This window comes from Peromyscus eremicus, chromosome 14 (genome assembly GCF_949786415.1).
Source record: "Peromyscus eremicus chromosome 14, PerEre_H2_v1, whole genome shotgun sequence".
In the NCBI taxonomy this organism is placed as follows: Eukaryota; Metazoa; Chordata; class Mammalia; order Rodentia; family Cricetidae; genus Peromyscus; species Peromyscus eremicus.
Genome location: NC_081430.1, coordinates 77,126,333 through 77,153,829, shown reverse-complemented (window position 1 = coordinate 77,153,829; position 27,497 = coordinate 77,126,333). Strand labels below are relative to the sequence as shown.

The window sequence follows — 27,497 nt, the reverse complement described above, 5'->3', positions numbered from 1 at the left end:
GTTCTGGATGGATGGGTGAGGGGCTCAGGAAGATGACATAAGCCTCACTAGACTAATAGGCTGATTTCTTTTCTTCCATTTCTCCCTGAGAAAATACATGAGGCAATGAGATGAACACAAATCTTTATTTCTCTAAAAATTGAGGTAAAGAGAATGGTTTGAGGTGGGGGTGGGGGGGTAGGGTGGGGAGGGAAAATATACATGGTGGAAAACAGGAAGGCCCAGCTTCATGCAATGGCTCCAGGATGCTCAAAATGAAGTTTGGTCAAAGTGAGCCATTTCTTCCCGCGTTGATCCAGACTTCAGGGTCGTGACTTGTGTTTCATTTCAAAGAGAAGAGAGGCCAATCTAGAGTTTGAGGCTATAGTTCATAGAAATGTGCAACGCTGGTGCTCCTGGGAGCATGTAGGCTAGTGTTTATGGTGCTGGTGAGGAAACTGACCTGATTTCCTAGGTTCCTCTACCACCCCCATGTCCAGCCTGGCATCTACATAGACCTCTTGACCCAGAGAGTTGTGGATTCTCTACGTCTTTCAGGAGAATGGTCTGTCGGTGTGAATATCACTCTGTACTATGACCCTGCCTCACAAAAAGGTCTTGTGTATAAAGTGTTCTAGAAGATTCTGAGTAGGCAGGAGTCACAGCCGCAGCAGGCCCGGAGGATAATCCTTTGGGGCTAGCCTTCTTTGTGTCCCCTTTCATCACGGCATGGATTGAGCCTGAAAAGGCCATGTTCTTCCGGCCTACTATTCCCACTGGATTCCTAGAAGCTCACAACTGACATTCCACAGGCGCTCAGCTGTTTTCTTATTCCGGGCCCTTGGGGACACCCAGGTCCTCTTGCAGTCACTGGTGGGCATAGAGAGTGAACATTAGAATGAAAACTGACAATCTTGGAACACATTTCTCAGAACAGAGTTCTAATTACATAAACTATGAAATGAATTCCTAAGTATTTCAGGGTGAAGTGTAGTGGTGCAGCCTAAATAATCCTAGCCCTTGGGAAGCAGAGGCAGGAAGATCAGAAGTTTGAGGTCATCCTTGGCTACAGAGTGACTTATCCTGGGCTACAATCAGGCCCTGTCTTGAAAAAACAAAATACAGGGGCTGGAGAGATGAGTTGGTAGTTAAGAATGTTTGCTGCTCTTCCAGAGGACCCAGGTCTGGTTCCCAGCACCATGTCAAGCTGCTCACCACCACCTGTAACTCCAGTTCCAAAGGATCCAATATCCTCTCTGGCCTCCCTGGGCGCGCGCACGCGCACACACACACACACACACACACACACACACACACACGCACGCACGCACGCATATACGCTCACACAGAAACATGCAAATTTAAAGATTTAAAAAACAACAACAACAAAATATAAACATGTATTCACTTATACATGTATACTTAAACTTTGAAATAGTAATACATAGGCTTTTTGTTAATATGGTCTACAACAAGATGTAATACCAGAACTGATACCCAACTATTTCAAAGTAATTGTGAGCAAAAGATGCATTATGAAATATCTTCAATAATTCAACGTGGTATGAAAATACCTGTCACCCTGTGGTGACAAAGTCACAGATAACACTACATTGACTTTCTTACTAAATTTAGAAAAACTCTGAATTCCATTCCGAGTCACTTGTGCCCAGTGAGACTTAAGCACTGCCCTGTTTTAGAGTGAGCAGAAGGATCAAGGATGGGAGGGATAAGAGATAGACTGCCCCACTGGAGTTCTACCTTTTATAATTATGATACTTTTATATGATGTTTGGAAAATACAATTCTGATAAAAAAAAAAGAAGAGCTTATCATTTGACTGGACTTATTCTTTTCCAACCTTGTTGTTTATATATAGATACACATAAATATATATGTATTTTTACTTTTATACAAAAGTGGCATCATGTTGTATTTGGTTTGAGGAAGAAGTCTTTTTTGTTGTTAAAATGCATTTTAATGATATAGATAGCAAATGTATGTATGACCCTCCAAAACATTTTAAATAATAAGGAAACAGCTAGAATAAGAAGTGGCAATCCTCTTTCACATCCTATCTGACTTTTCCTCAACTCCTAGAAGTAGCATTACTACCCACTAACTGGTCTTTCTAGAATATTTACTATGTATTTGTAACAAAAGTTTATATGGTTTTTTTTAAAAGATTTTCTTTTTCACTACATGTATCTAAGTGTGTCTATGTGAGAGCTTGTGCATATGAGTAAATGCCTGTGGAGGCAAGAAGAGGCTATCAGACCCCCTGGAGCTGAAGTTACAGGCCGTGTGAGACACTCAGCACTGAGAACTGACCTGGGGTCCGCTGCAAGAGCAGTAAGAACTCTTAGCTGCTGGGTCATGTCTCTAGCCCCTATCATTTTATAGTCTAGGTTTTTTGCCTGTTTTTGTTTGTTTCCTCATATTGTATTACGAAAAAAATCCCTTATTAATTAAATATTATCTGAAATCATATTAAATGACTACATAATATCTGTCACATTCATAAGACAGTAATGTAAACACTCAGACTGTGGGATAGATTTGTTCAGTAAAAATAGGATGTATAAACTAGGCAGTGGTGGCGCATGCCTTTAATCCCAGCACTCAGGAGGCAGAGCCAGGCGCATCTCTGTGAGTTCAAGGCCAGCTTGGTCTACAGAGCAAGATCCAGGACAGGCTCCAAAGCTACACAGAAAAACCCCATCTCAAAAAAAAACAAAAAAACAAAAAACAAATGTGTGCCAGGCATGGTGGTATACACTTTAATCCCAGCACTCAGGAAGCAGAGGTGAGCTTTGTGAGTTAAAGTCAGCCTGGTCTACATAGTTAGTTCCAGGACAACCAGGACTACATAGAGAGACTTTGTCCCCCAAAAAACAAACAAACAAACAAACAAAAAAGGATGCAAACCAAAATTATGAGCCACATATATAATTCAGATTTTTTTAATGGTCCCATTTAAAAGAAAAAAAGAAGCTAGGTATGCTGGGACATAGCTGGAATTCCAGCACTCTCAAAGACTGAGACCAAAGAATCATAAATTTGAGGCCAGATTGGACTTCATAGTGAAAAACTGCCTCTAAACTAGATCGAGAGCTGGCCATGGTGGCACACTCCTCTAATCCCAGCACTCTGGAGGCAGAGGCAGGTGGAACTCCTGAGTTTGAGGCCAGCTGAGATGACAGTATGAACTAATACACACTTAGATGAGGGTCAAACACATTCCAAGAGCTCAAGCCGCGTGGCTTCTGCCATTCACCCATTCCCTTCTACACTAAAGGTACTTCTGGCACTCCACTTCATCAATGGTGCGTTGCTTAGCAACAGACAGTAGAGCAGACTGGGCCAGTCATGGAAAGGGAAGGAGCCTTGATCTTGGACTTTTGATTTGAAAGCTCTGGAGTTGTGTTTACATGTGGTACTCACATTTCTGTCCCTACACAGCAACAGGCAAGGCCAACTCTGAAACACTGAAGTGAGGGTTCACCCTGAGCGGACGTGACCTCCCCCACCCCCCAGCACTTTATGCCGAAGTGATTTCAAAGGATTAAAATGTCCCATCAGCTGGTCTTCAAAGGAAAAGAATCCAGAGGGCCTGCTAACACTCTTGTTATATAGCTTAACCAACAGGGAAAGCCGTCAGCAGCTTTCAGAAAACCACGGTGCTCATAGGAACATGGCATTCTGAAATAAAACAGTATCACAAAAGCAATTCTTTCTAACCTAAGTTTCTTTGGAAAGCTCATAACAATCTGTTTGCAGACCCGACCCAAGCCTGGACTCCATCACAAAGGGGCTGACCAGGGCAAAGCTCCGGGGTGCTGTGATTCGCGACACACGGGTAGCAGAGACCCCCTGCACTGCTAACATGTACCTGAAGTACTTGCCGCTCAGGGGCTCCAGGCCTTCCGCCAGGGCGCAGTGCAGGCTGGTCTGAGCTCCCTGCCGGGTGGACTTGAAGAAGGGTGAGAAAAGCCTCCACAGCAAGCAAATAAGGAAGGAGTGCCTGACGATCTCAGACATGACGATACCTGGGTGTACCACATAGGCGGTGACCCCCGTTCCTAGGACAAAGAGAACACAGTAAGACCAAGGACACACTCTGAGCCCTGCCGCAAAACACCCAAATGAGAAGAAGGGACTTGGGAAACCCTCCAGGGTTCAAAACTCACTCTGCCCAGTATTCATGAATTGATCTCTTCAAGAGAGTTCAACATAGCCTTCTCAGCTTTCTGTGCTCCAAAAGAAGAGTCCTGTTTCAATGTTATCTTATATGGGGGCTTACACACTACTAATAAAAACATGTGGGAAATAGTGGCATTAATCATTAATAGCAGTATCTTTGCTGTTTCCATGGGAGGAGCTTTGGGACAACAATCTGTCTGAAAGGTTTGGGGTAGAGGCTAGTTGGGCAAGCACATTTATGAGGTGTGGGTGGAGGAGTGTTGATGGGAATTATGGGACATTAAGCAGCCCCCAACACAACTCTGGCACCAGCTCATTTTCAATACTTTTTACGTGCAAGGGCTGCACCGTGCCCTTTCCCTGTGGTGTTCCCTTTCTTTTTAGTCTTTTGGTTTACACAACTACCTGAAAGAAAATAAATCAGTTTACTAGCAGAGTTATCATTGGATCAATCAGCCACCAATGGCTTGCATCAGCTATTCAGTGAGATATTGAACTGTATGCTGGAAGATGGGCTAAGTAATAACTCCAAGTCTCCTGGCAATTGAAATGAAAACTACAAAAGTTTTGAGATTCTAATTTGGAATGCAAACGGTGTTTTGATTTTCAGTTTCTACTCTGTAAAGTGTAGGCCACTCCTTCACTGACACATGTAACTTATATCACATTTCCACTTCTGATGGTGCTATAAATTCAATATGGTTCTCCAGCTATATCAGTCATGAACGTAAAGTATATCTTCAACAGCGGATGCCTTAAACAAGGACAGAGGAAGCTAGACTATTGTTCCCTCCTTTGATGTGACAGCAGAGTATCTCTCACAACCAAGTCAAAGTGAAGATACTGGCCACATAATATGTATGTTACATGTATGTTCTATTAAAAAGGCCCCATCAATCTTGGGCAACTTGTAACTATTTTAGGAAGTAGTTATTGTCCAAAGCCGGAAGAAAATAAAATAAAGGTGAGGTCTGACAGGGGAGCCGCTGGGTAAAAAAAATCAACACAGGAGCAGCAATTCAGACTCCATTCCAGCTACAGTGCAGGTTCTTCTGAGTTCAAGGCAACACTGCATGGCATCCTTCTGGAGTCTGTTCCTGGGATGTGCTCTCATCTGTGGCCCTGTCTGTTTTGTAGATTTATGCAATCTCTGACACGAGAGGGGCATGCGAGTTTGGATCACTTAGCAGTGGACAAAACGGATAAGGTAACTTAGGAAATAATTCAAGCAGGAGGCTACTGTGACCTCAGAATATTGAGACAAATGATGCCATTACTGTTACTATTCGGATGATAAATCTGGTTGTAAATGCAGCCTTGGCTGGTGGAGAAGGGTAGCCCTATGGGAAAATAAAGACGACACTGATTTGGTATGGACTGTCATCAGGTTTCATAACTGTGGCTTGTCAAAGAAACATCATCCTCAACTGACCTGCAGAACACTGTGGGGGAGGGTTATGGGCCAAGTCACTACGTGCCTTATTAATCCATTTCAACAGATCGTCTGTGCTTCCCGCCTGGCTCCCCACTGCCTCAATATGTCTCCAAAGGTCTGACCTATAAAATAGGAGTAATAATACCCACTCTGACTGTCACAAGGGGTTGTTTGTAACAACAGAATGAAATAATAGGAGGCAAAAAGGCACCAAATATGAGGCAATTTTACAGAGTTCCAACACCTCCTTACGATGGTGCTTCCTACGGGACAGTGACTCCATCTGTGAAGAACCTCATTCTCCCCAGCACATCAAGTTCCTTCTTGTAATGTACGGTTGTACTGGTAAATTTTTATGTTCTGTTGGAACTCCCTGAGAAGCCAGCTCTGGAATCAGGGGTGCCTCCCCTTCAGCCTCAAGCATATTTATGTCAAACATCTTCCAAACCCCCTGTCCTTTCCTAGGTCAGGCTGGCCCCTGGCTCTGTAATGGGAAGAGGGGAAAATGGCAAGCAGCTAAGAGCGTTAAAAATGTGTTCTTGAGGACAGCTAGACAGCAAACTGTTTCCAGCCCAGGTTACTATTGTCTATCCAGTAACATTAAAACGCCTGGAGTAGGAACAGGGAGTCGAACGTTCAGCTGCAGGAAGCTCATCCATGGGGAAAAGCTCAACAGGGAACTCGAGCTACCTGCTGCAGTTTCAATAGTTGGCTTCTGCTGGCTGGTGTAGGTGCCTGCTTTGATAGTGTTATGTTTATCTGAAGCTGTTTGTTCTTTTACTTGGAAGCAATTTTATGCTCTATCCAGTATTCTCCATCAGAACTCCAGCTGACTGTCACAATGGGGCTTCCTCAGTGAATTTCCAGTAGATGTTTGTAAGCCCCTGATGCAACGACCTTACCTTTTATTTGCTCTCTCAATTGGGTGACTCCAGTTGTCTCTGCTAGATGTTGTTAGTGCCCAATCTGATGTTTTAGTATCCACCCGCTGCTTCTATCTGTTCCCACTATTTATCCTTTTATTTTTGCTTGCTACATATTTAATAAACTCACCCATTCAAAACAAAACAACACAGCTATCATAGATAGCAAACATAGCTATCATTCTCTGAACCACACAGAGTACAACTAAAATGTGTATGTTCAATAGCCTGGTTACAGAAGTTTCTATGAACCTCCAAGCTGGACCAAGGATCCTGTTTTTTAATTATTTAAATAATCGAATGCTTTATTATCTCTCCGCACGTACCTTGGAGCCGCTTGGCCAGCTCTCGAGTGAAAAGCACATTGGCCAGCTTGCTGTGGCAGTAGGCAAATCCACTGCAGTAGCACTTCTCGCCGTGGAGGTCGTGGAAACGGATCTTACCACCAAGGTGGGCCACCGAGGATAGGTTCACCACCCGTGAAGGAGCAGACTCCTTCAATCGCCCCAAAAGCAGGTATGTAAGAAGAAAATGGCCTACGAAGAAATCTGTATTAGCTCACTGTCTTCTGAGGGTGAGTAAAGTCTGATAGCATGAGTCACTCCATGCTAAAGGGTCACTTACTCTTCGGTTAGTCGATTCTCCAAAGCAAGGGCCAAAGCTAGACTGTAATAATGATATTTAATCTATATTTTTGTACCTATTGTTTATATACCCGTCTGCTAGCCTCCAATTTCTCTGTATAACTGTGGGTCCTCATATACTCACACAGAAGCTATAGTAGTCAGGGAAAGTAACATTTGCTTAGGACCCAAGAATATGCCACGTGTTTCTCTGACTAAAACCTTAATCGTGAACTCTAAACACCAATCTCTCTTTTTTTTTTTTTTTTTTTTTAAAGATTGATTTATTTATTATGTATACAGTGTTCTGTCTGCATGTATGTCTGCAGGCCAGAAGAGGGAGCCAGATCTCACTACAGATGGTTGTGAGCCACCATGTGGGTGCTGGGAATTGAACTCAGGACCTCTGGAAGAACAGCCAGTGTTCTTAACCTCTGAGCCATCTCTCCAGCCCACCAATCTCTCTTCTATGTCGACTTCTCGAGGTTCACTCACCCCTGCATACCAGCCCAAGGCTTGCTTTGGTTCTCATGTGGATGTTCCTTCCCCTGCCAAATCCGGATTCCTGCATACCCACAGGTTGGCCCTGCCTAGCAAGGCCCTGCATTGCCAGCGCCTCATCCAAGGATGACATTTTTCTCCCTAGGATCTTCTGAGATGGGGGGTGGGGGGGCTTCTAAATAGAAACACAGAGTCACATTTTTCATTGCTCAGAGAAGTGCAAACAAGCAATGTGACTTGTGTAGAGGAATCCTATGAGGAGTCTCGGAGGCTCTAGGAGGATCAGTGGAGATCCTGAGCACTGGTGCAGGGTATCTTGCTATAGAGGACAAGGTGGATTATAACTCACCTTTTAGCCACACAAGGATACTACTCACCCAGGTGGTTGACTCCCAAGTGCATCTCAAAGCCATCTGCTGTCTTAGAGTATGGATACAACATCACTCCTGCATTGTTGATCAGAATATGGAGCTTCTTTTCCTCTGTTGAGTACAGTCAAGGAGGTCCTGTGGCTAGTGATGCATCTTCTAGCCACCCATCACTGTCTCGAGTGTTTGCCCCCCCCCCCACGCTTTCATCTGTGAACACTCTTTGCTATGCAAGATTATCACTCATCTTCCTTCTGTCTTCTAAGATAGGATGTTGCCTCAGAGGTCAATAGCTATTCCCCATTTGGACCCGTCTGTGTGATATGGAATCACCATTGTCATTGGGTTTCTGGTTTTACTTGCCGATATCTTCCTGGACACCATTTGTTCATGTATATGGCCAATGGGTACTAACCACCAACTCTGGACAAGGCCCACACTGATGGGCCCTGGGACAATGACGACGTGGTAAAACAAGGCACACCTAGACCTTGTCCCTCAAGGACCTGTAGTCCTTGGTAGATGCTGGTAATTTCCCAAGACATGGGAACATTTTAACAACGGCACAAACTCATCTAGTGCCTGTAGCCACAGAAGGTTGATTTTCTGGATGAAAGAAAAGAGCAGCAGCAGGACCACGCCTCATGCCAAGGTACAAGCTCAGACATGGAGACGAAACCTCCAAGATTCCCTATGGGGAGCAAAATGTTGATAAAGATCCTGCCCAGCTTGTCCCCCTGCCATCCCTTTGCCAGTTCCCTGTCCTGCTGGTTCATGTGGCTGAACCTGTCCAGTGGGATCACGGGTATGATGCAAGGGCCATAGATGGTCCTGGGTGGGGCAGCCATCCCTACACTTAGTTTCCTGCTTTCCCGGAACCTTACCTGCCAGGAAGCCCTCAGCAAAGGCTCGGATGGATTTGGTGTCTGATAGATCCAATTTCCGCACCAGCACCTGGGAGTTCTGGGTATCTGCTCGAATTTCACTAGCGGCAGACTCTCCCTTCAGTACATCTCGACAGGCAATGTATACTCGTGCTCCTGGGGCCAAAGCAGAAGGGGCAATGTGTGCAGAGGGACAGGAAGTGAGCTTGCAGCTGTTGGGTAGAGCATACTCACAGCTGTCCCTATGGAACGGCCACACTGCCACTTCCAGATTTTCATGGTAGAGCTGAGAACCCTCGTTTTACACTCTAATGTTTAATTCTGCTTAGTATCTACCTTCGAATAACTGACTTGACCAATATTACATAGAGACATCATTCTCCTTACTCCTTGAAGTAGGGTAGGTACTGGAAGGGAGCAATGCCAAAAGCCAGAGTGAATTAGTGTCACACTGGACTTGGATTCCAGTTTCCTTGAATTCCCATCAGGGCCTCTGAGCCCAGGAAGGAAGACAAGGAAATTGAGGCAGGACCCCGGTGAAGTGGGCAGGAGGTGTGGCCCTGAGGAGACAGAAGGGGAAGGACTCACCTCTTCGAGCAAGCTCTCTGGCTGTCTCCTTGCCAATGCCGGTGTTGGCACCTGTGACGACTACTACCTTCCCAGGAATCTGCACAGCTGTTGTACAAACTCCACCAGCAAAGAACTTCCTGTCACCAAAGGGAGGAAAATCAGACACCATTTTCCCGATCTCATGCTGAGATGCATAAAGTGAGGCCACATAACTCCAAAGGTGAAGGGCTTTAAATTGGAGTCATACAATTTTTGTCATCTTAAGTTAGTTTGAGCCAGGCAGTGGTGGTGCACGCCTTTAATTCCAGCACTTGGGAGGCAGAGACAGGTGGATCTCTGTAAGTTCAAGGCCAGCCTGGTCTACAGAGCTACTTCCAGTACAGCCAAGGCTATGCAAAGAAAATCTGTCTTGAAAAACAAAACAAAACAGAAAAAGAAGTTAATTTGCATGGGCTACTATTTGATTGGGCAAGGTAGTGACCAGCTCATAGTCATAGATGGGTTCATGTGTCCAGAAGCAGAAAACAGTCACCTGAACAAGCAGAGAAAGGGCTCCTGAGCCAGGGCCAATGGAGGTATTCCTTGTCAGGTAGCAAAGATATCAGTCTAATCTCTGGATTCCCGTAGGTCAGCTTCCTCCTCTGACCCACATTGGAAACACATGGGTGATGAACACTAGTGGAATCAATAACCCTGAGCCCTGGGGCTCCAATAGTCACCATAAGAACCGGTGGACAGCATCTGGGCTGACACATGTAAGTATCACCCCTCAACTCTCTCTTCGGTTTTAGAGAGTAGAGCATCTTGAGAGACTTTCTGCCGCTGTGTTAAGGATTTTATTCGGGCAACTGGCAGACAGAGAAAACGTTCTTGCTGGAAACAAGACCAGAGAGGCTACAACACTTCCCGAACATCATTGGCTGACAGACACTGAGCTAGACACTCTCTATACACTGTCATTTCTAGGCTAGAAATTTCTTACACTCACTATCCACCCCAGGCTAGACTTTCTGCACTTAATATCTATCCCAGGCTAGACACTTTCTACACTCACTGTTTATCCCAGGCTTGACTTTCTGCACTTAATATCTATCCCAAGCCAGACACTTTCTACACTCGCTGTCTACCCCAGGGTAGACCATCTCTATACTCACTGTCTTTCCCGAGCTAGATGCTGTCCATACATACACTCTTCCCATGTGTAATTTATGTTATTCTCCCCAGCCATTTCAGTATTATTTATACATCACAGAGAAGAAAACTGAAGCCCAAAGATGTTCAAGTCATTTCTAAAAGTGGCCAGGATCAAGTATGACACTCTGACACTCTGTCCCTAATATGTCTATCTAATCTCTTTTTGTGGGTGGGGGTGGGGGTGGGGATTCAAGATAGGCTCTCTCTATTTAGCCCTTACTGTCCTGGAACTCACTCTATAGACCAGACTGGCCTCGAACTCACAGAGATCCACCAGCTTCTGCCTCCCGAGTGCTGGGATTAAGGCCTGTGCCGCCACTTCCTGGCTCCTATCTAACCTTCTTTTTTGGGGGGTGGGGGTGGGGAGGACAGGGTTTCTCTGTGTAGTTTTGGTGCCTGTCCTGGATCTCACTCTGTAGACCAGGCTATCTAACCTTCTTAATCGTTGACAAATTTTTAATTCTCCACTCAGAATAGCTCTTTCTTTGGTACCTCCAGAAATCCCCAGTGAAAGGGCCATTTCCAAAACATTTATTGAGAGAAGTATCATGGGAAAGGAGTTTGTTTCCTTCCCAAAGTGCCTGCTACTCCACAGTGAGTCCCTCAGCAGTGATACCCCATCTTACCTAGGGTCAGAAAAGAAAGGGAAAGTGTCAGAGACACTTAAAGGGATCAACGGAAAGATTTCGGACAGCCATCCCCTCAGCCTTCCCTTAGTGTCAGCATTCAAATCAGCCCCACCTCCACCCTCCCGGGTGCTTCCTCCTCATTTTCCACGGCGGCTTCCAGGACCTCTCCTTTCCTGCTTGCTGCACTCATCTCTCCTTTAGCAGTCGCATCCAGCTACCACTGCAGGGCTTTGTAAAGGAGTGTTGAGTGGCTGTATTAAGACATACCTGATGGACGGAGCTGTCAAGTACAAGATCGAGAGGAAAGACGTGAGCAGTCCCAAGATAACCAGCATCTTGTCAACCTCCGTGGTTGCTGCTGCTCCAGATTCCTCCCTCAACCTGGCCTCAGGAACCTTCCTTCTCTGGCTCCAACTCCTGGCAGCTCCTGCTGACTCTTGGCTCCTCTCACTCCAGTGCACTCTGCAACAGGCTGGTTTAAACGGAGCCCAGAATCTGACTTAAATCCAAGAGCGGTCAGAGCACAGCCTCCTGGGAGTTGTAGTTCTGGAGGGGGTGGGGCTTAAGGGAAGATTAGGGCTTCACCTTTTACCAGTAGACAGAATTTGGTGAAACTGGGAATTCCCCTAACCATCGTATCTTCAAGATAGAGTATGTTAAACTCTATCAGCAGACTTCGTAAAAAGCCATACACAGTGACACACTCTTACAATCCAAGTTATTTATTTGGCAGGGCGAAGCAGGATGATCACTTCAGCCTACAAATTCAAGACCAGCCTAAACAGTATAACAAGACACCCTGTGTCAAAAAACAAAAACAAAAGCAAGCATGTAGACAAACAAACCAAAAACCCAAGACCTAATGATGCTTGAAATATGCGTGATTTAACATAGAAGATGAGGGTCAGGGAGGAGGCTTGGGGGCGGGGGAGAGCACTTTCCAAGCAAGCCTGTTGACCTGAGTTCAATCCCCCAAACGCATACAGAAGCCAGATGTGGTGGCTCAGGCCAGAAGAGGTGGCTTCCAGCTGTTATCACAGTCCTACTGACATAAAACGGACAGGATGCTTGAAGCTCAGGGGCCAGGGAGCCCAGAGGAACTGAAAGTGCAGCAGAATCAAGAGGTACCATGCCTCAAAGAGAAGGCACAAGGAGAGAGCTGACTCCAGAAAAATTGTCCTTGGATTTCCATATGCATGTACTCACAAACCCCAAAATAAACAAATAGGCCAGGAAAAATGGATCAGCAGGTTTCAGCAAAAACAAGCAGGCTTGATGACCGGAGTTTGGTTCCTGGGTCCCACAAACCGATTCCCAGGAGTTATCCCATGCCCTCTACACACACACACACACACACACACACACACACACACACACACACACGCTGTGGCATTTGCATTCCTGCACTCACATACGTACACAATTATATAAGCAAAAGTTAAAAATAAATAAATTGAAGAAATAGGATGAAGAGGAGGTGTCTGAAGGTCCTGTGGGGCTGCTAGTGTTCTACCCTTTGATCTGTGCGCTAGTACAGAGGTGTGCTCGCTGTGAAAATTCATTGAGTCAGACACTTGTGATTTCAGCGTTTTGTGTGTGTGCTTTATGTTACACTTCAACGACGTTGGCACACCCGATGATATGTCAAGGGAAGGGTAAGGTGTTCAAGCACTTTCGAGCTAGACTTCCTGGCTCAAATCCCAGGTCACCGTGCCACAAGCTCTATGGTTCTAGGTAAGTCACCAAGCCTCTCTGCTCCTCAGTTTACTGTTTATCCAAAATGGGAGTGATAATCACTTGCAAGCCTCCGTAAGAACACTGTGCCTCCCTCACCTCAGGTGATTCACAGGTCAGCCAGGCTCCTAGGATGACACAGCAGTCGGGCCTGCCAAGGTCATGCTCTATGAAACAGCTGGGAAGCTGCTCTCTGACTTGACGTTTGCTGGGAATTTGTCAAGTGGAGTCATTTGACACATGAGCTGTAGCTGATGTCATCATTGTCCTCGATATTCCATAAGAACAGAGGCCGCAGAATCAGAGCAAGTGAAGAAACTGTAAATGCCTCTTCCTCCTCTTCCATTCTTCCTTTCTCCCTGTCTTCATCCTCAAATTACTGATCCAGGAATCCAGATGAGAAAAACGGAAGCCTAGTACTGTCCCCAACAGTTTCCCTAAAATACCTTTGGTACAGTAACATGCCCATTTCTAGGCATGAGCAGCCTGCTGCCTCTGCCTGCCTCCCTACCCAGAATTAAACCAAAATGGAAGTGTGTTTTTTGGCTTTGTTTTGTTTTTTTGTTTGTTTGGGGTTTTTTTGCCTGGGGATGGGGGTGTTTGGTTTGAGTCAAGGTCTTACCAGATAGCCCTGGCTGGCCTGGCACTGGTCTACTCTGGAGACCTGGCTGACCTCAAACTCACAGAGTTCTTCCTGCCTCTGCCTCCCAAGCACTGGGATTAAAGGTGTGCATCCCTACGCCTGTTTGTATCTATTTTATTCAATAATGAGTTATTGTTCCTCTTCTCGATATTTTTAAATTTTATTTTAAATTACGTGTATGGGAGAAGATACATGCCCATAAATGCAGGTGTCCACAAACGTAGGCTTCAAATCTCTCTGGAACAGTTTATATGTGGTTGTGAGCCACCCAGTGTGGGTGCTGGGAGTTAAGCTAGGCTCTTCTGCATAGCAGGACACGCTCTTAACCATTGGACCATCTCACCAGACTCTCTTCTTGATCTTAAAAGGTAAAATAACACATCACCTTTTTTTTTCTCAAAAAAAAAAAAAAAAAAAAAAAGGTCGCCGTGAGTGCTAACTGCCATTGCCATTCCTGTATGGATGGCAACCTCTACCTTTAACCTACAGCAGATACTAGTACCATTTGGGGTTGTAAAATGGTGAAGAACTGTTCTGTGCAGCAGATAGTGTTTAGCAGGATCCCTGGACTCCATTCAGTAAAATGCCTATGCACTACTCCTGCAACAACCAGAAATGTCTCCAGACACTGTCAGCTGCCCACTGTGGGCCACAGTCACTTCTGCTGGGAAACACTGTCCTTCCGGAGGTAGGATCTATGGGAGAATCCTGTATAAGGTTTTGGTCCTGATGCTGGAGAATGAACACAGAGCTTCACCTATGATAACTTCATTCTCTACCACTGAGTTACAGTCCAGCTCTGGTATGTGTGTTATTGAAACAATCAGAGCACAGCAAAGCTTCACTTAGATCCTGTGCATTTTACTCAGGTCAAGCCAAGCTAATCTGCTTACAGTTTGCTGCAAATGACTAGTTTCTCTCAGGGCCCAGGATGCTGATCATCTACTAATCGTTTTGACCTTCCAAACTTTATTCCTCACACTTTAATTCTGTCTACCACTGGTCATTTCATTAACCTACAATATCTGGTATCTGTGCATATGAACAGGCCAAAAACAGGTCTCTCCAGCTAATGAGATGGCTGATCAGGTAAAAATACTTGCTACCAATCCTAATGACTTGAACTTAATCTTTAGGATCCAAATGATGGAAAGAAAGAATCAACTTCCTAAAATTGTCCTCTGACTTCCACATGCTTTCTGGACCATATGGTCACATACACAAAATACATACATAATATAAATGAATGAATAAATGTAATTTTTAAAAAGCTAAAGCCATACCTCTCATGAATGACCTTCTTGGATGATAGGAATGTTCTATCTTGGTAGAGGTTTGGGTTGGACTTTAGAGTGGCCAACGAGATGGCTCACTGGGTAAAGGCACCTGCCGCTAAGCTTGATGACCCGAGTTCAATCCCTGGGACCCATAATGGATCTATACATTGGTCAAAATAGAAAACATACATTTAAAACTTTTATATTTCACCATATGTAAATTTTAAGATAAAAACTAAAGACATTGAGCTATAGTTTGTGATATACATGCTGAAGTTTTTAGAGTAAATTGATGCTTTCAATTTACTTTGTACTTAATCTACTTAACACAAATGTAATAAGATTTTCTGGATTTTGTGATATTTGGAGCAACTGTTGGTTTGTTAAAGATTTTAATATGCTCCTGACATCTTTTTAAAAGATTTATATTTATTTTACGTGTATAAGTGTTTTGTCTGCATGTATGTACGTGTACCATGTGCATGCCTAGTACCCAAGGAGGCCAGAAGAGGACATCAGATCCCCCTGGAATTAAACTTACAGATTGCTGTGAGCCATGATATTGGAGCTGGGAACTGAACCTGGATCCTCTGCAGTAAGCTCTCTTAACTGCTGAGCTATCTCTCCAGTCCTGATATTGACAGTTTTTTCAAAGTAAAAAAGTTTTTAGGTTCACACAATTTTGTGAGTCGTATAAGAATTTGGTTCCAACAGGAGCAGATGGCAAGCCAGGGATTGTGGCTCACGCCTACAGCCTCAGTTACTGGCTGAAGGGGGAATTCGAAGCCAATCTGGACAGCATAGGTATCTTAGTTAGGGTTTCTATTGCTGTGAAGAGTCACAATGACCACAGCAACTCTTATGAAGGAAAACATTTCATTGTGGTGGCTTGCTTACAGTTCAGAGGTTTAGTCCATTATCATCATGATGTAACATGGTAACATGCAGGCAGACATGGTGCTGAAGAAGTAGCCAAGTGTCTTACATCTCGCAGGCAACAGGAAATGGTCTGAGACACTGGGCTGTATCTTGAGCATATATGAGTGCTCAAAGCCCGCCTCCACAGTGACACACTTCCTCCGATAAGATCACACCTACTCCAACAAGGCCACACCTCCTAATAGTGCCACTCCCTTTGGGGACCATTTTCTTTTAAACCACCACAGTAGATTGCAGAGAAGTAAATGGTGAAGCCTCTCCTACAGAGAATAATTAGAAAACAGACAACTGGGGACCAGGGATTGGAATGGGATATAAAGTGGAAAAGACGGTACTGAGGAGCTGGGGGTTAGAAGGTTTGCTTGGCATACACAAGGCCCTAAGTTTGATCCCTAGGACTACAGAAGTGGGGGGAGAAAGGAAGGAAGGAAGAAAAAGAAAGAAACTATGGTGAGTGGCTCAGAGGTGGAGGGGGCAAGGCTGTCCAAAACTTCTGCCAACTTGCGTGTCCACAAATATCAGCAAAGTCCTTAGGCACCATGCCTCATTGATTGTTTTAAAACAATGCATTTTTCACTTGGAGCAAACCAAAGAATCTAAGGAATAATATGGAGAATACTCACAAGCACCCGGCACATCTGGAATCCCACACATGGAATGCTGGGAGAGGAAGACTGAGTTCCAGTTCCGCCTGGACTACATAGCAAGACCTTGTCTCAAAAAGAAGAAAAAGAGATAGGAGAAAGGAGGAAAGGAGAGGAGAGGGAAAAAAAGAGAAAATCAAGATCAAGAATGCTGTGCAGGTTGCTTTTATGTCCACTTGCACAAGCTGGAGTCATCTGGACAGAGGGAGCATCAATTTTGAGGAAATGCCTCTGTCTTAGTTAGGACTTCTATTGCTGCGATGAAACACCATGACCAAAAAGCAAGTTGGGGAGGAAAGGGTTCACTGAAGGAAGTCAGGGCAGGAACTTGAACAGGCAGGAACCTGGAAGCAGAAGCTGATGCAGAGGCCATGGAGGAGGGCTGCTTACTGGCTTGCTCTCCATGGCTTGCTCAGCCTGCTTTATTGTAGAACCCAGGACTGCCAGCCCAGAGACAGCGCCACCCACCATGGGCTGGACCCTCCCCAATCAATCATTAATTAAGAAAATTCCCTACAGGCTTGTCCACAGCCCAATCTTAGGGAGGCATTTTCTTACTTGAAGTTCACTGCTCCCTGACAACTTCAGCGTGTGTCAAGTTGACATAAAACTATCTGGTACAGCCTTCATCAGACTGGGCTGCAAGCAAGTCTGTGGAGCACTTTCATAATGGACAGTTGATGTGGGAGGACCTAGCCCCACTGTGTGTAGTGTCACCTCTGAGCAGGTGGTCCTGGAGGTATGAAAAAGCAAACTGAGAGAGCCAGGAAGCAAGCCAGTGCTCCTCTGAGGTTCTTTTTCTTATCCTTTGCTGTGTGCTTTGATGAGCGTGTCTAATAATAAGTATTTTATAAATAGAATTTTCTATAGAGAGACTGGAAACATATATTCAGCCTTTCCTGCATCATGGCTGATCAAATTTGTTTTGTAAAACATCTTACTTTGAAATACTACAGAAATACTAGGGGGAAAAAACATACAGAGCATTTCTGAACACCCTTCCCTTAGCTCCACTAATCTTACCATCATAAGCCTTAGCCAGCTTGGAAATTCCCCCATTACTTTGCTTTTTTGTTTGTTTGTTTGTTTTGTTTTGTTTTTCAAGGCAAGGTTTCTCTATCACCCTGACTATCGTAGAACTCGCTCTGTAGACCAGGCTGGCCTTGAACTCACAGAGATCTGCCTGCCTCTGCCTCCTGAGCACTGTTGTTAAAGGTGTGCACCAGCACACCCAACCACTTTGCTTTTTTGACTTTAAGCAATCAACTACCTTGAGACAATACTACAAACCCCTCCCTTTGCCAAATGGGCTGTTGCTCAGATAGTAAGGCTGCTTGTGCCCCTTAGAGAAACTGCTTTCTAGCTTTCAACTGCTTTTCCACAAAGAAATTGGAACAAGGCAAAGTCTGTATTGTTTTATAACCACTATGCTTTGCAATCTGACAGGTGATGGATAAGAATGAACTTTTCTCCCAGAAAATGTCTCCAAAGACCAAAATGACCAGTAAGTACATGAAAAGGCCTTCTGCCTCTTCAGTCATCGGGGGAAACTAAGCCACAAGAAAGGTTAAAATCAAATACACAATGGCAAGTGTTTGCAGGGATGCAGAGAAATTTAAACCTCCATACTTGCAAGTGAAAATATATGATGAAATAGCTTCCCTGTAAAGTAATTGAGCATAGAAATAAGAGATGCAGGCTGGAGAGATGGCTCAGCCATTAAGGCTAGGCTCAAAACCAAGAATATAAGAAATAAGAGATGACCCAGCAATTCCACTCCTGGGTATATAGTCAAGATGACGGAAACACGTCCACCCAGAAACCGCACACAAATGTTTATAACAGCATTATGTATGATAATCAAAAAGGTAGCAGAAAAACCAAACTGCATTAATTGATGAGTGGCTGAACAAAATATTTACACAGTGAAATATTTCTCAGCCATTAAAAAAAAGAAACTAAATATTAATACATGCTAGAAAATTATCAATCTTTAAGAAAACAAAAACAAAACCTTCTGCTGGGGGGCTGGAAACATGGCCTAGTAAGTGGTTAAGAGTACATACTGCTCTTGCAGAGGGCCTGAGTTTGGTTTCCAGCACCCACATCAGGTGCTCACAACAGCCCATAACTCCAGCTTCAGGAGGATCCAATGCCTCTGGCATGCCCCCACACGGGCATGCACACATACACATAATTAAAAATAATAAAAATAAAACTCTCAAAGATTATGCTAAATGAAAAAGGCCAGATTTAAAGGGCCACATGCTGTAGGATTTCATTTAAACAATGTGTCCTAAATAGGTAAATCCACAGAGGCAGAAACTGATTAGTGTTTGGAGGCCAGAGGCGACTGTCAAAGGTGGTTCTCTCCCTCTGCCCTGGTTGAGGTGGCACTGCATACTGCAGGCTACCTAGCCCCCAAGTTCCCCAGATTCTCCTGTTATCACCCTACCACCTCTCAATGCTGGGATTAGAGATGTCCACCACAAAATCTGAGCAATCTCCCCATCTCTAAATTGTACTTTAAAATAAATGTATTTATTTTTATTTTCTGGGTATGAGTGTTTTGCCTGCATGTATGAAACATGCCTGTATCCGGCTCACAGACCTTAGCACAACCAACACGATTCAGGCCTCCGTGGAATCCAGCATGTAGGTGGCAACACCTTACCAAAAGGAGAACAAAGACCTAACCCATCAAAGTCCATAGTTCTGGAAAAGTCCATAAATGTACTAACTTTACGTTTTGGTTCTGTAGTTCTGCTTCTGGCTAACTTAGTTGTGTCAACCCAGGATGTGGGGTTTCGTGTGTGTGTGTGTGTGTGTGTGTGTGTGTGTGTGTTTAAAAGCTCATGTGAGAAAGATTCTGAGCTATACTGGGATCCTGAACACCCAGTGTAGTTTCCGGCCAATTAATAAGAACTTTCTATTGGCTTGAATCTGTGTCTGAGTGGTCTTCTCTGGTGGGAACCTCACAACATGCTTGTCTGCTACCTGCAGCGGCCTGAAGAAGGTGCCCGATCTCCTGGACCTGGAGTTAGGGATGATTGTGAGCCACCATGCAGGGGCTGGAAACCCAACCCTGGTCCTCTGCAAGCACCCTTAACCACCGAATTATCATCTTACTAGCCCCCAAAGTTTACTTTTTAAAAGGATGAATTAATCACAGTACTCAAGAGGCTGCAATGAGGATCATTTGGGCTCAGGCTTTGGAAACCATCTTAGGCAGCAGTGAGATTACATCATTTAAAAAAAAAAAGAAAAAAAAAAACAAAAAAGATGCATTTTTTGTATAACTATATAACAAACAAAAACATAATTCATTGATTAAAAACAAAAACAAAAAACTTTAGGGGGCCTGGAGGGATAGCTCAGCAGGTAAGAGCACTTCCTGTTCTTCTAAGCTATTCAACTTCAGTTCCCAACACCCACACTGTATGGCAGCTCATAACCACTTAGAACTCTAGCTCCAGGGGATCTGACACCTTTTTCTGGCCTCCACAAACACCTACACACAAGTGGCATACAGGACACACGGACACAGATACATACACATAAATAAAAAATAAAATGAATCTTTAATAATAAAAAAAAAACATTTAGGTGGTGGGGTGGCTCACTAGATAAAGCTCTTGTCATAGAAACCTGACAACCCAAGTTTGAGCCCAAGCACCCACAGAAAAGTAGAAGAGAACTCGTAAAAGTTGTCCTCTAAGCCGGGCAGTGGTGGTGCATGCCTTTCATCCCAGCACTCCGGAGGCCAAGGCAGGTGGAACTCTGTGAGTTCAAGGCCAGCCTGGTCTACAAAGCCGGGTTCCAGGACAACCAAAGCTGTTACACAAAGAAACCCTGTCTTGAAAACAAAAACAAAAAAAACAAATAAACAAAAAAGTTGTCCTTTGACTTTTACACACACATATAACAATAAAAACATAAGCAACCAGACTTAAATGTCTTCATGCACATTTAGTATGAGAACAATCACGGTTGTTTCACAGAGGATCAAAAGGCTAATTTCACTAGAGTCACACCTGTGAGACTAAACACAGCAGCAGCGCTCAGTCTTCTTGGCTAGGGGGAGGTAAATCTCTCTGTGTCCCCTTCCCTTGAATCTCAAAAGGCCAGGCAACCTCCACGCCACTTTCTTGTAAAAACAGACCACACAGAAGTGGCATCATGCAGCTTTCTATGTTCAGACTCAGGAGTCTTCCTGTCTCTTGACGATCACTCCTGGAACTCAAAGTCATCTTATTAGAAATCCGACAAACAAGATCTGCATGCATAGCTAAAATTGTATTCTATTGTGTATGGACTTAACCAGTCTCCTATTGCTTTTATAACTATCCTATGAAAAGGAGTTTGTAACTAACAAATAAAATTCCCAAAATAAGAGAAGAAAACAGATAGGAGGAGAAAGAAGAGGAAGAAGGGGAAGAGGAGGAGGCAGAAGAGAAGGGGAGGAGATGATGGTCAACCAGCGTTCTAGGAGGACCATAGAGCGGTCCTGAGACTACAAAGAGAGTGGCCCAGCCCCACCCAGCTCAGCTTCTGGTTATTCCTGCCAAAACTTGAGACATTTAAGGGATACCTTCTTGAATCTCCCCAGACCTACCCACAAGTCAGTTGTACCCCATAGAGCCATCACAGTCAGCTCCATAGGGCACAGAAGAATCACCCTGTGAAGCCCTCCTGGACTCTTAATCATGACCATTGTGAAGTACATTTTATTTAATTCCTAAGTGTGGGTGGAGTGTTACCCAACCGTGGAACAATGGTTTGACAAAACTGCCCTAGAGAACTATTACTTAACTCACATTTGCAAAATAAATACCTTAAGCAATAAAACAAAGGTCCCTTACTAATGACATCTTGCTAACCTTGAGTCCATGCCTATATGTAAACTTGAAAGAGAATGATAGTAATTTATAAATCAGTTCTATCTGGAAGCCAGTTTGTCACCTAGGCCATAAGCTTGTTCATTTCTTTCCAAATATCAGTTGAACACTTAACCAGTATGGATTTGTAGCTAGAGTTTTTCCTGCCTGGCCCACGGTCAGGGCAAATCTCTCTCACCCGCCAGTCCCACAGCTGCTCAGACCCAACCAAGTAAACACAGAGACTTATATTGCTTACAAACTGTATGGTTGTGGCAGGCTTCTTGCTAACTGTTCTTATATCTTAAATTAATTCATTTCTATAAATCTATATCTTGCCACGTGGCTCGTGGCTTACCGGCATCTTCACATGTTGCTTGTCATGGTGGTGGCTGGCAGTATCTCCCTCACCCAGTTTCCTGTTCTCTCAATTCTCCTCTCTGTTAGTCCCACCTATACTTCCTGCCTGGCCACTGGCCAATCAGTGTTTTATTTATTGACCAATCAGAGCAACAGATTTGACATACAGACCATCCCACAACATGGATTAGTGAATGTGATGTTGGATTACAGTTGCTGAGGGGTGATTTGCCAGATCCCAACCTATCCAAAGTGAAAGATACTCTTGAACAGCACACCCTTCAGGCTCTCTATAGATACACAGAAGGATGGTCCCAGTCACCCAACCTAAGGAACTCATGGAGAGGACCAGGATATCCAGATAAAAAGGCTGTTGGGTGGTGGGAAACATAGGTCTGACACTCAGAAGTCTGGGAGGGAGAAATGGGTGTGTTGAGTGTTGTGGGGGATGAGTTGAGCGTTGTATTTCTTTAGGGGGATGAGTTGAGCATTGTATTTTTTTGGGGGAATGAAACAGAACATGACCTCTGTGCCTCATTTTTTTTTTTTTTTTGGTTTAAACCCTTCACTGCTTGATGTAAAAATGTAGCTCTAGCTTGGCAATCCAGGCCTATCATGTTCTCCCAGGTTTCTATCTGTGCCTTTGACCTTAGTGGCCATCCCTTGCCTGTACTACCCTTCCAAATTATTAAATTAGCAAATAAGATAATAGGGTTCATTATAGTATTTTCACATATATTATCATACCCTTTATAATATGAGCCCTTCTACTATCTCTCCTATCCCTCCTCCCACCTCACTCTCTCCCCAATGCTTTCTTGTGTGTGTGTGTGTGTGTGTGCAGCTAGATTGATAGATAGATAGATAGATAGATAGATAGATAGATAGATAGATAGATAGACAGACAAGTAAGTACATAGATAGGATACTTAGGTGTGTGTGTGTGTGTGTAGATAGATAGATAGATAGATAGATAGATAGATAGATATACAAGTAAGTACATAGATAGGATACTTAGGTGTGTGTGTGTAGATAGATAGATATACAAGTAAGTACATAGATAGGATACTTAGATAGGTAGATAGGAGGAGAGTTAAATCCAGATTCCATAAGAGAGGAGATATGTACTATTTTATTTTTCTCTCCCACCCTCATTGGGGAGGACTCTGTCTTGTTCCTCTCTCTGCCCTCCTTTAGGCCTCTTCTTCCCTTTCATAGTCTTCCTTATATTCATATAATATATATGTATTGCCATATTTATATTTAAATCTAGATTATGCATGTGGAAAAAAAAACGAGATATTTGCTTTTCTGAGCCTGGCTCATTTCACTTAACATGATGATCTTTAGTTTCATCCATTTTCTAGAAAATGACGTAATTTCATTCTTCTGTATAGTTGAATAAAATTCCATTGTGTCTATCTATTACTGTGGTGGTTTAAATGAGAATTGGCTCCATCGGCTCGTATATTTGAATACTTGGTCCCCAGATGGTGGAAATGTTTGGGAAGGATTAAGAGTTGTGGCCTTCATAGAAAGAGGTGTGTCACTGGGGTGGGCTTTGAGGTTTCAAAAGATTCATGCTATTCCCAGTGTGCTCTCTGCCTCTTGTTTGTGGTTTGAGATGTGAGCTCTTTGCTGTTCCTGCTGCCATGCTTTTGCTCTACCATTATGGACTCTAATCCTCTGGAACTGTAAGCCTAATAAAATGCTTTCATGTGTAAGTTGCTTTGGTCATGGCGTCTTATCACAGCAGTAAAAAAGTAACTAATACAGCCACAGTTCCTTTAGCCATTCATCTGTTCCTGGGCACCTAAGCACTTCAGAATCTTAGCTATTGTGAATAATGCAACACACATAGATTTGCAAATATCTCTGCTCAAACTACCCTTTGATCCAGACTTAGCCACATTCTAGAAAAATCTGTCTTAGTTAGGGTTTGTATTGCTGCATCGAAACACCATGACTCAAGCAACTTGAAGAAGAAGGGGTTTGTTTGGCTTACACTTTCACAGCAATGCTCATCATTGAAGGAAGTCAGGACAGGATCCTGGAGGTAGGAGCTATGCAGAAGCCATGGAGGGGTGCTGCTTACTGGCTTGCTCCCATGGCTTTGCTCAGCCTGCTTTTTTTTTTTTTTTTTTTTTTTTTTAATAGAATCCAGGACCACCAGCCCAGGGATGGCACCACCCACCGTGGACTAGACCCTCCCTCATCAATTAAAAAAATGCCTTACAGCTGGATCTTAGAGAGGACTTTTCTCAATTAAGGTTCCCTCCTTTCAGATTTATCAAGTTGGCATAAACTAGCCAGGACAATTGACCTCTTGTCAACTTGACACACAAACATATCACTGTTTAACCATAACCATTCCTTTCTTGTCCACCACCAAGATCACACATTAACATCAAAATCACACCATAAAACATTTTACAAACGTTAAAAGTCCCACAGTCATTAAAAATCAAACACTTTAAAATTCAGTCTCTCAGGGCTGGAGAGATGGCTCAGTACTTAAGAATAGTTGCTGCTCTTCTGGAAGACCTGGTTCAAATCCCAGTACCCACATAATGACTCACAACCGTTTATAACTTCAGTGCCAGGGGATCCACACCCCCTTCTCTGTCCCCCCACACCCTGTGAACATCACACGAATCTGGTACACAGACATACTTATAGGCGAAACATTGATACACAGGAAATAAAAACAAATCTTAATAAAAATTCAGTCTCAACCGTGGGCTTCTGTAAATCAAAAAAATAAATATTTCCTCACTTCAAGAGGGAAGAACCAGGGCACAGTCACGATCTGAACAAAGCAAAAACCAAACCCTAACAGTGCAAATAACTCAATGCCCAATGTCTAGGTTCCACTTACGGTCTTGTGGGCTCCTCCAAGGGCCTTGGGTCACTTCTCCTCCACCCTCTGCAGCGCACACAGCTTGTCTTCTAGGCTCAGGTGGCTCCACACCACTGCTGCTGCTGTTCCTGGTGGTCCTCCCATGGTCCTGGCATCTCCAAAATGCCGAGGCCTTCTGCGGCAACTGGGCTGCACTTTCACCAACAGCCTCCGCTAGGCTCACTTCATGGTGCCAAGCCTCATCTTCTCTGCATGACTCCTTCAATCCGGGCCCTTCAGCTGCTCCTGAGGCTGCACCTTCATCGGTGGCTACTCTGGGCCTCTCCTAGCTCCCGGCCTCAGCTGTTCTCCACGGCTTCTTCATGCCTTCAAAACCAGTACCACCTGGGTGCCTCTCGTACTACCAAGTTTGGCTGCCAGTATGAGGTACAACCTTGGCCGCCTCTGGAACACAGCTTCTGTGTACTGACTCTCAAGAAACACTTCCCAGAAAATTTCACCTCAGTGATGCTGGTCTCTACTTAATCATCACCAATGGTTAGGTTAGCTCCTGCTAACCATTGTCCCAGTAATGCAAAGATTCATTTGTCTGGTCTCTTGTTAATCCTGGCTGTTTCTTCAGACCCAGCTGACCAGAATGACAGAATATTAATTCAAATTAGCGAATGACCTTGGTAGAGTCTGTAAACTTCCCTCTGAAACTTTAAAAGTCAGGCCTCCATCTCTCTCTCTCTCTCTCTCTCTGCAGATTAAACCTGATACATCTCCAATTCTCTGGCCTTTTTCAGTCCCACTCACCACCACCGTTTCCTTCCTTTAGTGATCCTCCAGGTTCTCCTCTGAAACAGTATCTCTAAGGAACTGACCCATCCTATTATTATTATTATTATTACTGCTGTGGGGAGTTTGAGATAAGTTCTCTCTGTGTAGCCCTGGTTGTCCTGGAACTCATAGATATGCAACTGCCTCAGCTTTCTGAGTGCTGAGATTAAAAACGTGTGCCACCATACTCAGTTTAATCCACGTTTTCGCTTTTTAATTCTTATTTCATTTCATGCATGTCTGCGCATCATGTGTGTGCCTGATACCTGAGGAGGCCAGAAGAGGGCATTGGATCTCCTGGACCTGGAGTCCTAGACGGTTGTCAGCCACCCCAAAAAAGAATGAAAAGAGTTGGAGCTGAAGACACGGTTCAGTGGCTAAGAGCACTTGTTGCTCTTGCAGGGGACCGGGGTTGAGTTCCCAGCACCCACATGGTGGCTCACAACCGTCAGTACTTCCAGTTCCAGGGGACCCAGTGCCCTCTTCTGACCTCCTTGAGCACCAGGCATGCACATTGTGCTGTTGGGTGTTCTTTGTTGCTCGGGTTTGTTGAAGAAAGAGGGTCCCTCCAAGATGCAATTCAGGCTCTGTCACAGCAGGGAGGAACAGTTCCTATGAACTGACTGAGCCCCAAACAGCCGGCAAAGGTGTATTTATTGATTGTTACACAAAGTTGTGTTTTGGGTAGAGCAAGTTCCTCATACAAAGCTCCTGATCTAATCTGTATGTTTGTTGTTGTTTGTTTGTTTGTGTTTTTTGGTTTTTTTTTCGAGACAGGGTTTCTCTGTGTAGTTTTGGTGCCTGTCCTGGATGTGGCTCTGTAGACCAGGCTGGCCTCGAACTCACAGAGATCTGCCTGGCTCTGCCTCCCGAGCTCTGGGATTAAAGGCGTGCGCCACCACCGCCCGGCCTAATCTGTATGTTTTCTGAAGGAAAACAACACACCCCTGCAACCTTGATCCTTATTGTGTACTCTTTGCAATACCCAATAATACAAGACACTCCAGGTGTGCCAAGACTGTCCTGTGACCAAAGTCATGCAAAGGCTATAAAGCTCCTTCAGAAAAATAACGCTATAGATATCAGAAAACTGTTTTCCACAATGATTTCTTCAAGACTTAAGTACTTCTAGAAAACAACTATTCATTCATATGTTTAGCTTAGATTCAGTGAAAACAACTATTTCATTCTAATGTTTACCCTAGATACAATGACTCTACTAATTTTTCCTCTACATCGCATACATACCTACAGTCAGACAAAACACTCATGTACATAAAATAAATCTAAAAGCTTTTTTTAAGAACTAAAAGAGCTAATATATTTGAGGTTAGCTGAGGCAATTTAGCAGTGGGGTGTTGGGGAGAAAGAAAGAGAGGGAGAATAAAAAGGACTTGGCCCTGATCTGGCACATAATAAATAAGCCCTATATAAACATTGACAAGTGTCATTTCTGGCTCTCCTCCTTGCCCCCAAGTCCTCTGCACTCTGCCCTGCTTTTCCCGAGCTCTGTGAACCGTTTGGTGTGTGTGTATGTGTGTGTGTGTGTGTGTGTGTGTGTGTGTGTGTGGTGTCTCTTTCCTCTGTGAACTCCTATGTGTTGACTGCATTAATCCTGACCTCTTCTGAGGCCTCAGCTCCAATGCCATTTTCTTACTGATATCCAGAGCAGGAGAGCCCTGCTTTTTGTCAACTGCCAAAGCTTTCTCTATTCTCCTTCCCACAATCGATTTAAGGTAATCCTCCTTTAAGACTTCCCCTGACGTCCTTTAAGCTGGGGAGGGCAGAGGTTATGTCTGCCTGGCCCCCTCTGGGCCTCAGCACAATCCAGTTCACGGTAGGAATGCCTGAAACCTTTGCAAGATGAATAAAAAACAGAGCACATAAAAGGCTTTTTTATTGAGCTGCAAGCTGCTATCCAAAAAAACTAAACAGCACAATGACAAAGTGACAAAAACTAATGATTCCTGGAGAAATCCGGTGCTAAATCTGTATAGTATGTATTTTTTTTTCTTTTTTTATTTTTATTTTA

The 27,497-nt window shown here is 44.1% G+C and overlaps 1 protein-coding gene across 1 annotated transcript; it reads right to left on the bottom strand.

Moving 5' to 3' along the window:
• Positions 1-111: 111 nt before the first annotated feature.
• On the bottom strand, positions 112-11,946 carry Rdh12 (retinol dehydrogenase 12). Its single transcript, XM_059279294.1, has 7 exons — positions 11,577-11,946; positions 9,505-9,623; positions 8,917-9,072; positions 8,042-8,146; positions 6,867-7,076; positions 3,872-4,061; positions 112-849 (listed from the first exon to the last, which is right to left on the bottom strand). The coding sequence occupies exons 1-7, from the start codon at positions 11,642-11,644 to the stop codon at positions 747-749; spliced, it is 951 nt and encodes a 316-aa protein (XP_059135277.1). The 5' UTR covers positions 11,645-11,946; the 3' UTR covers positions 112-746.
• Positions 11,947-27,497: the final 15,551 nt, after the last annotated feature.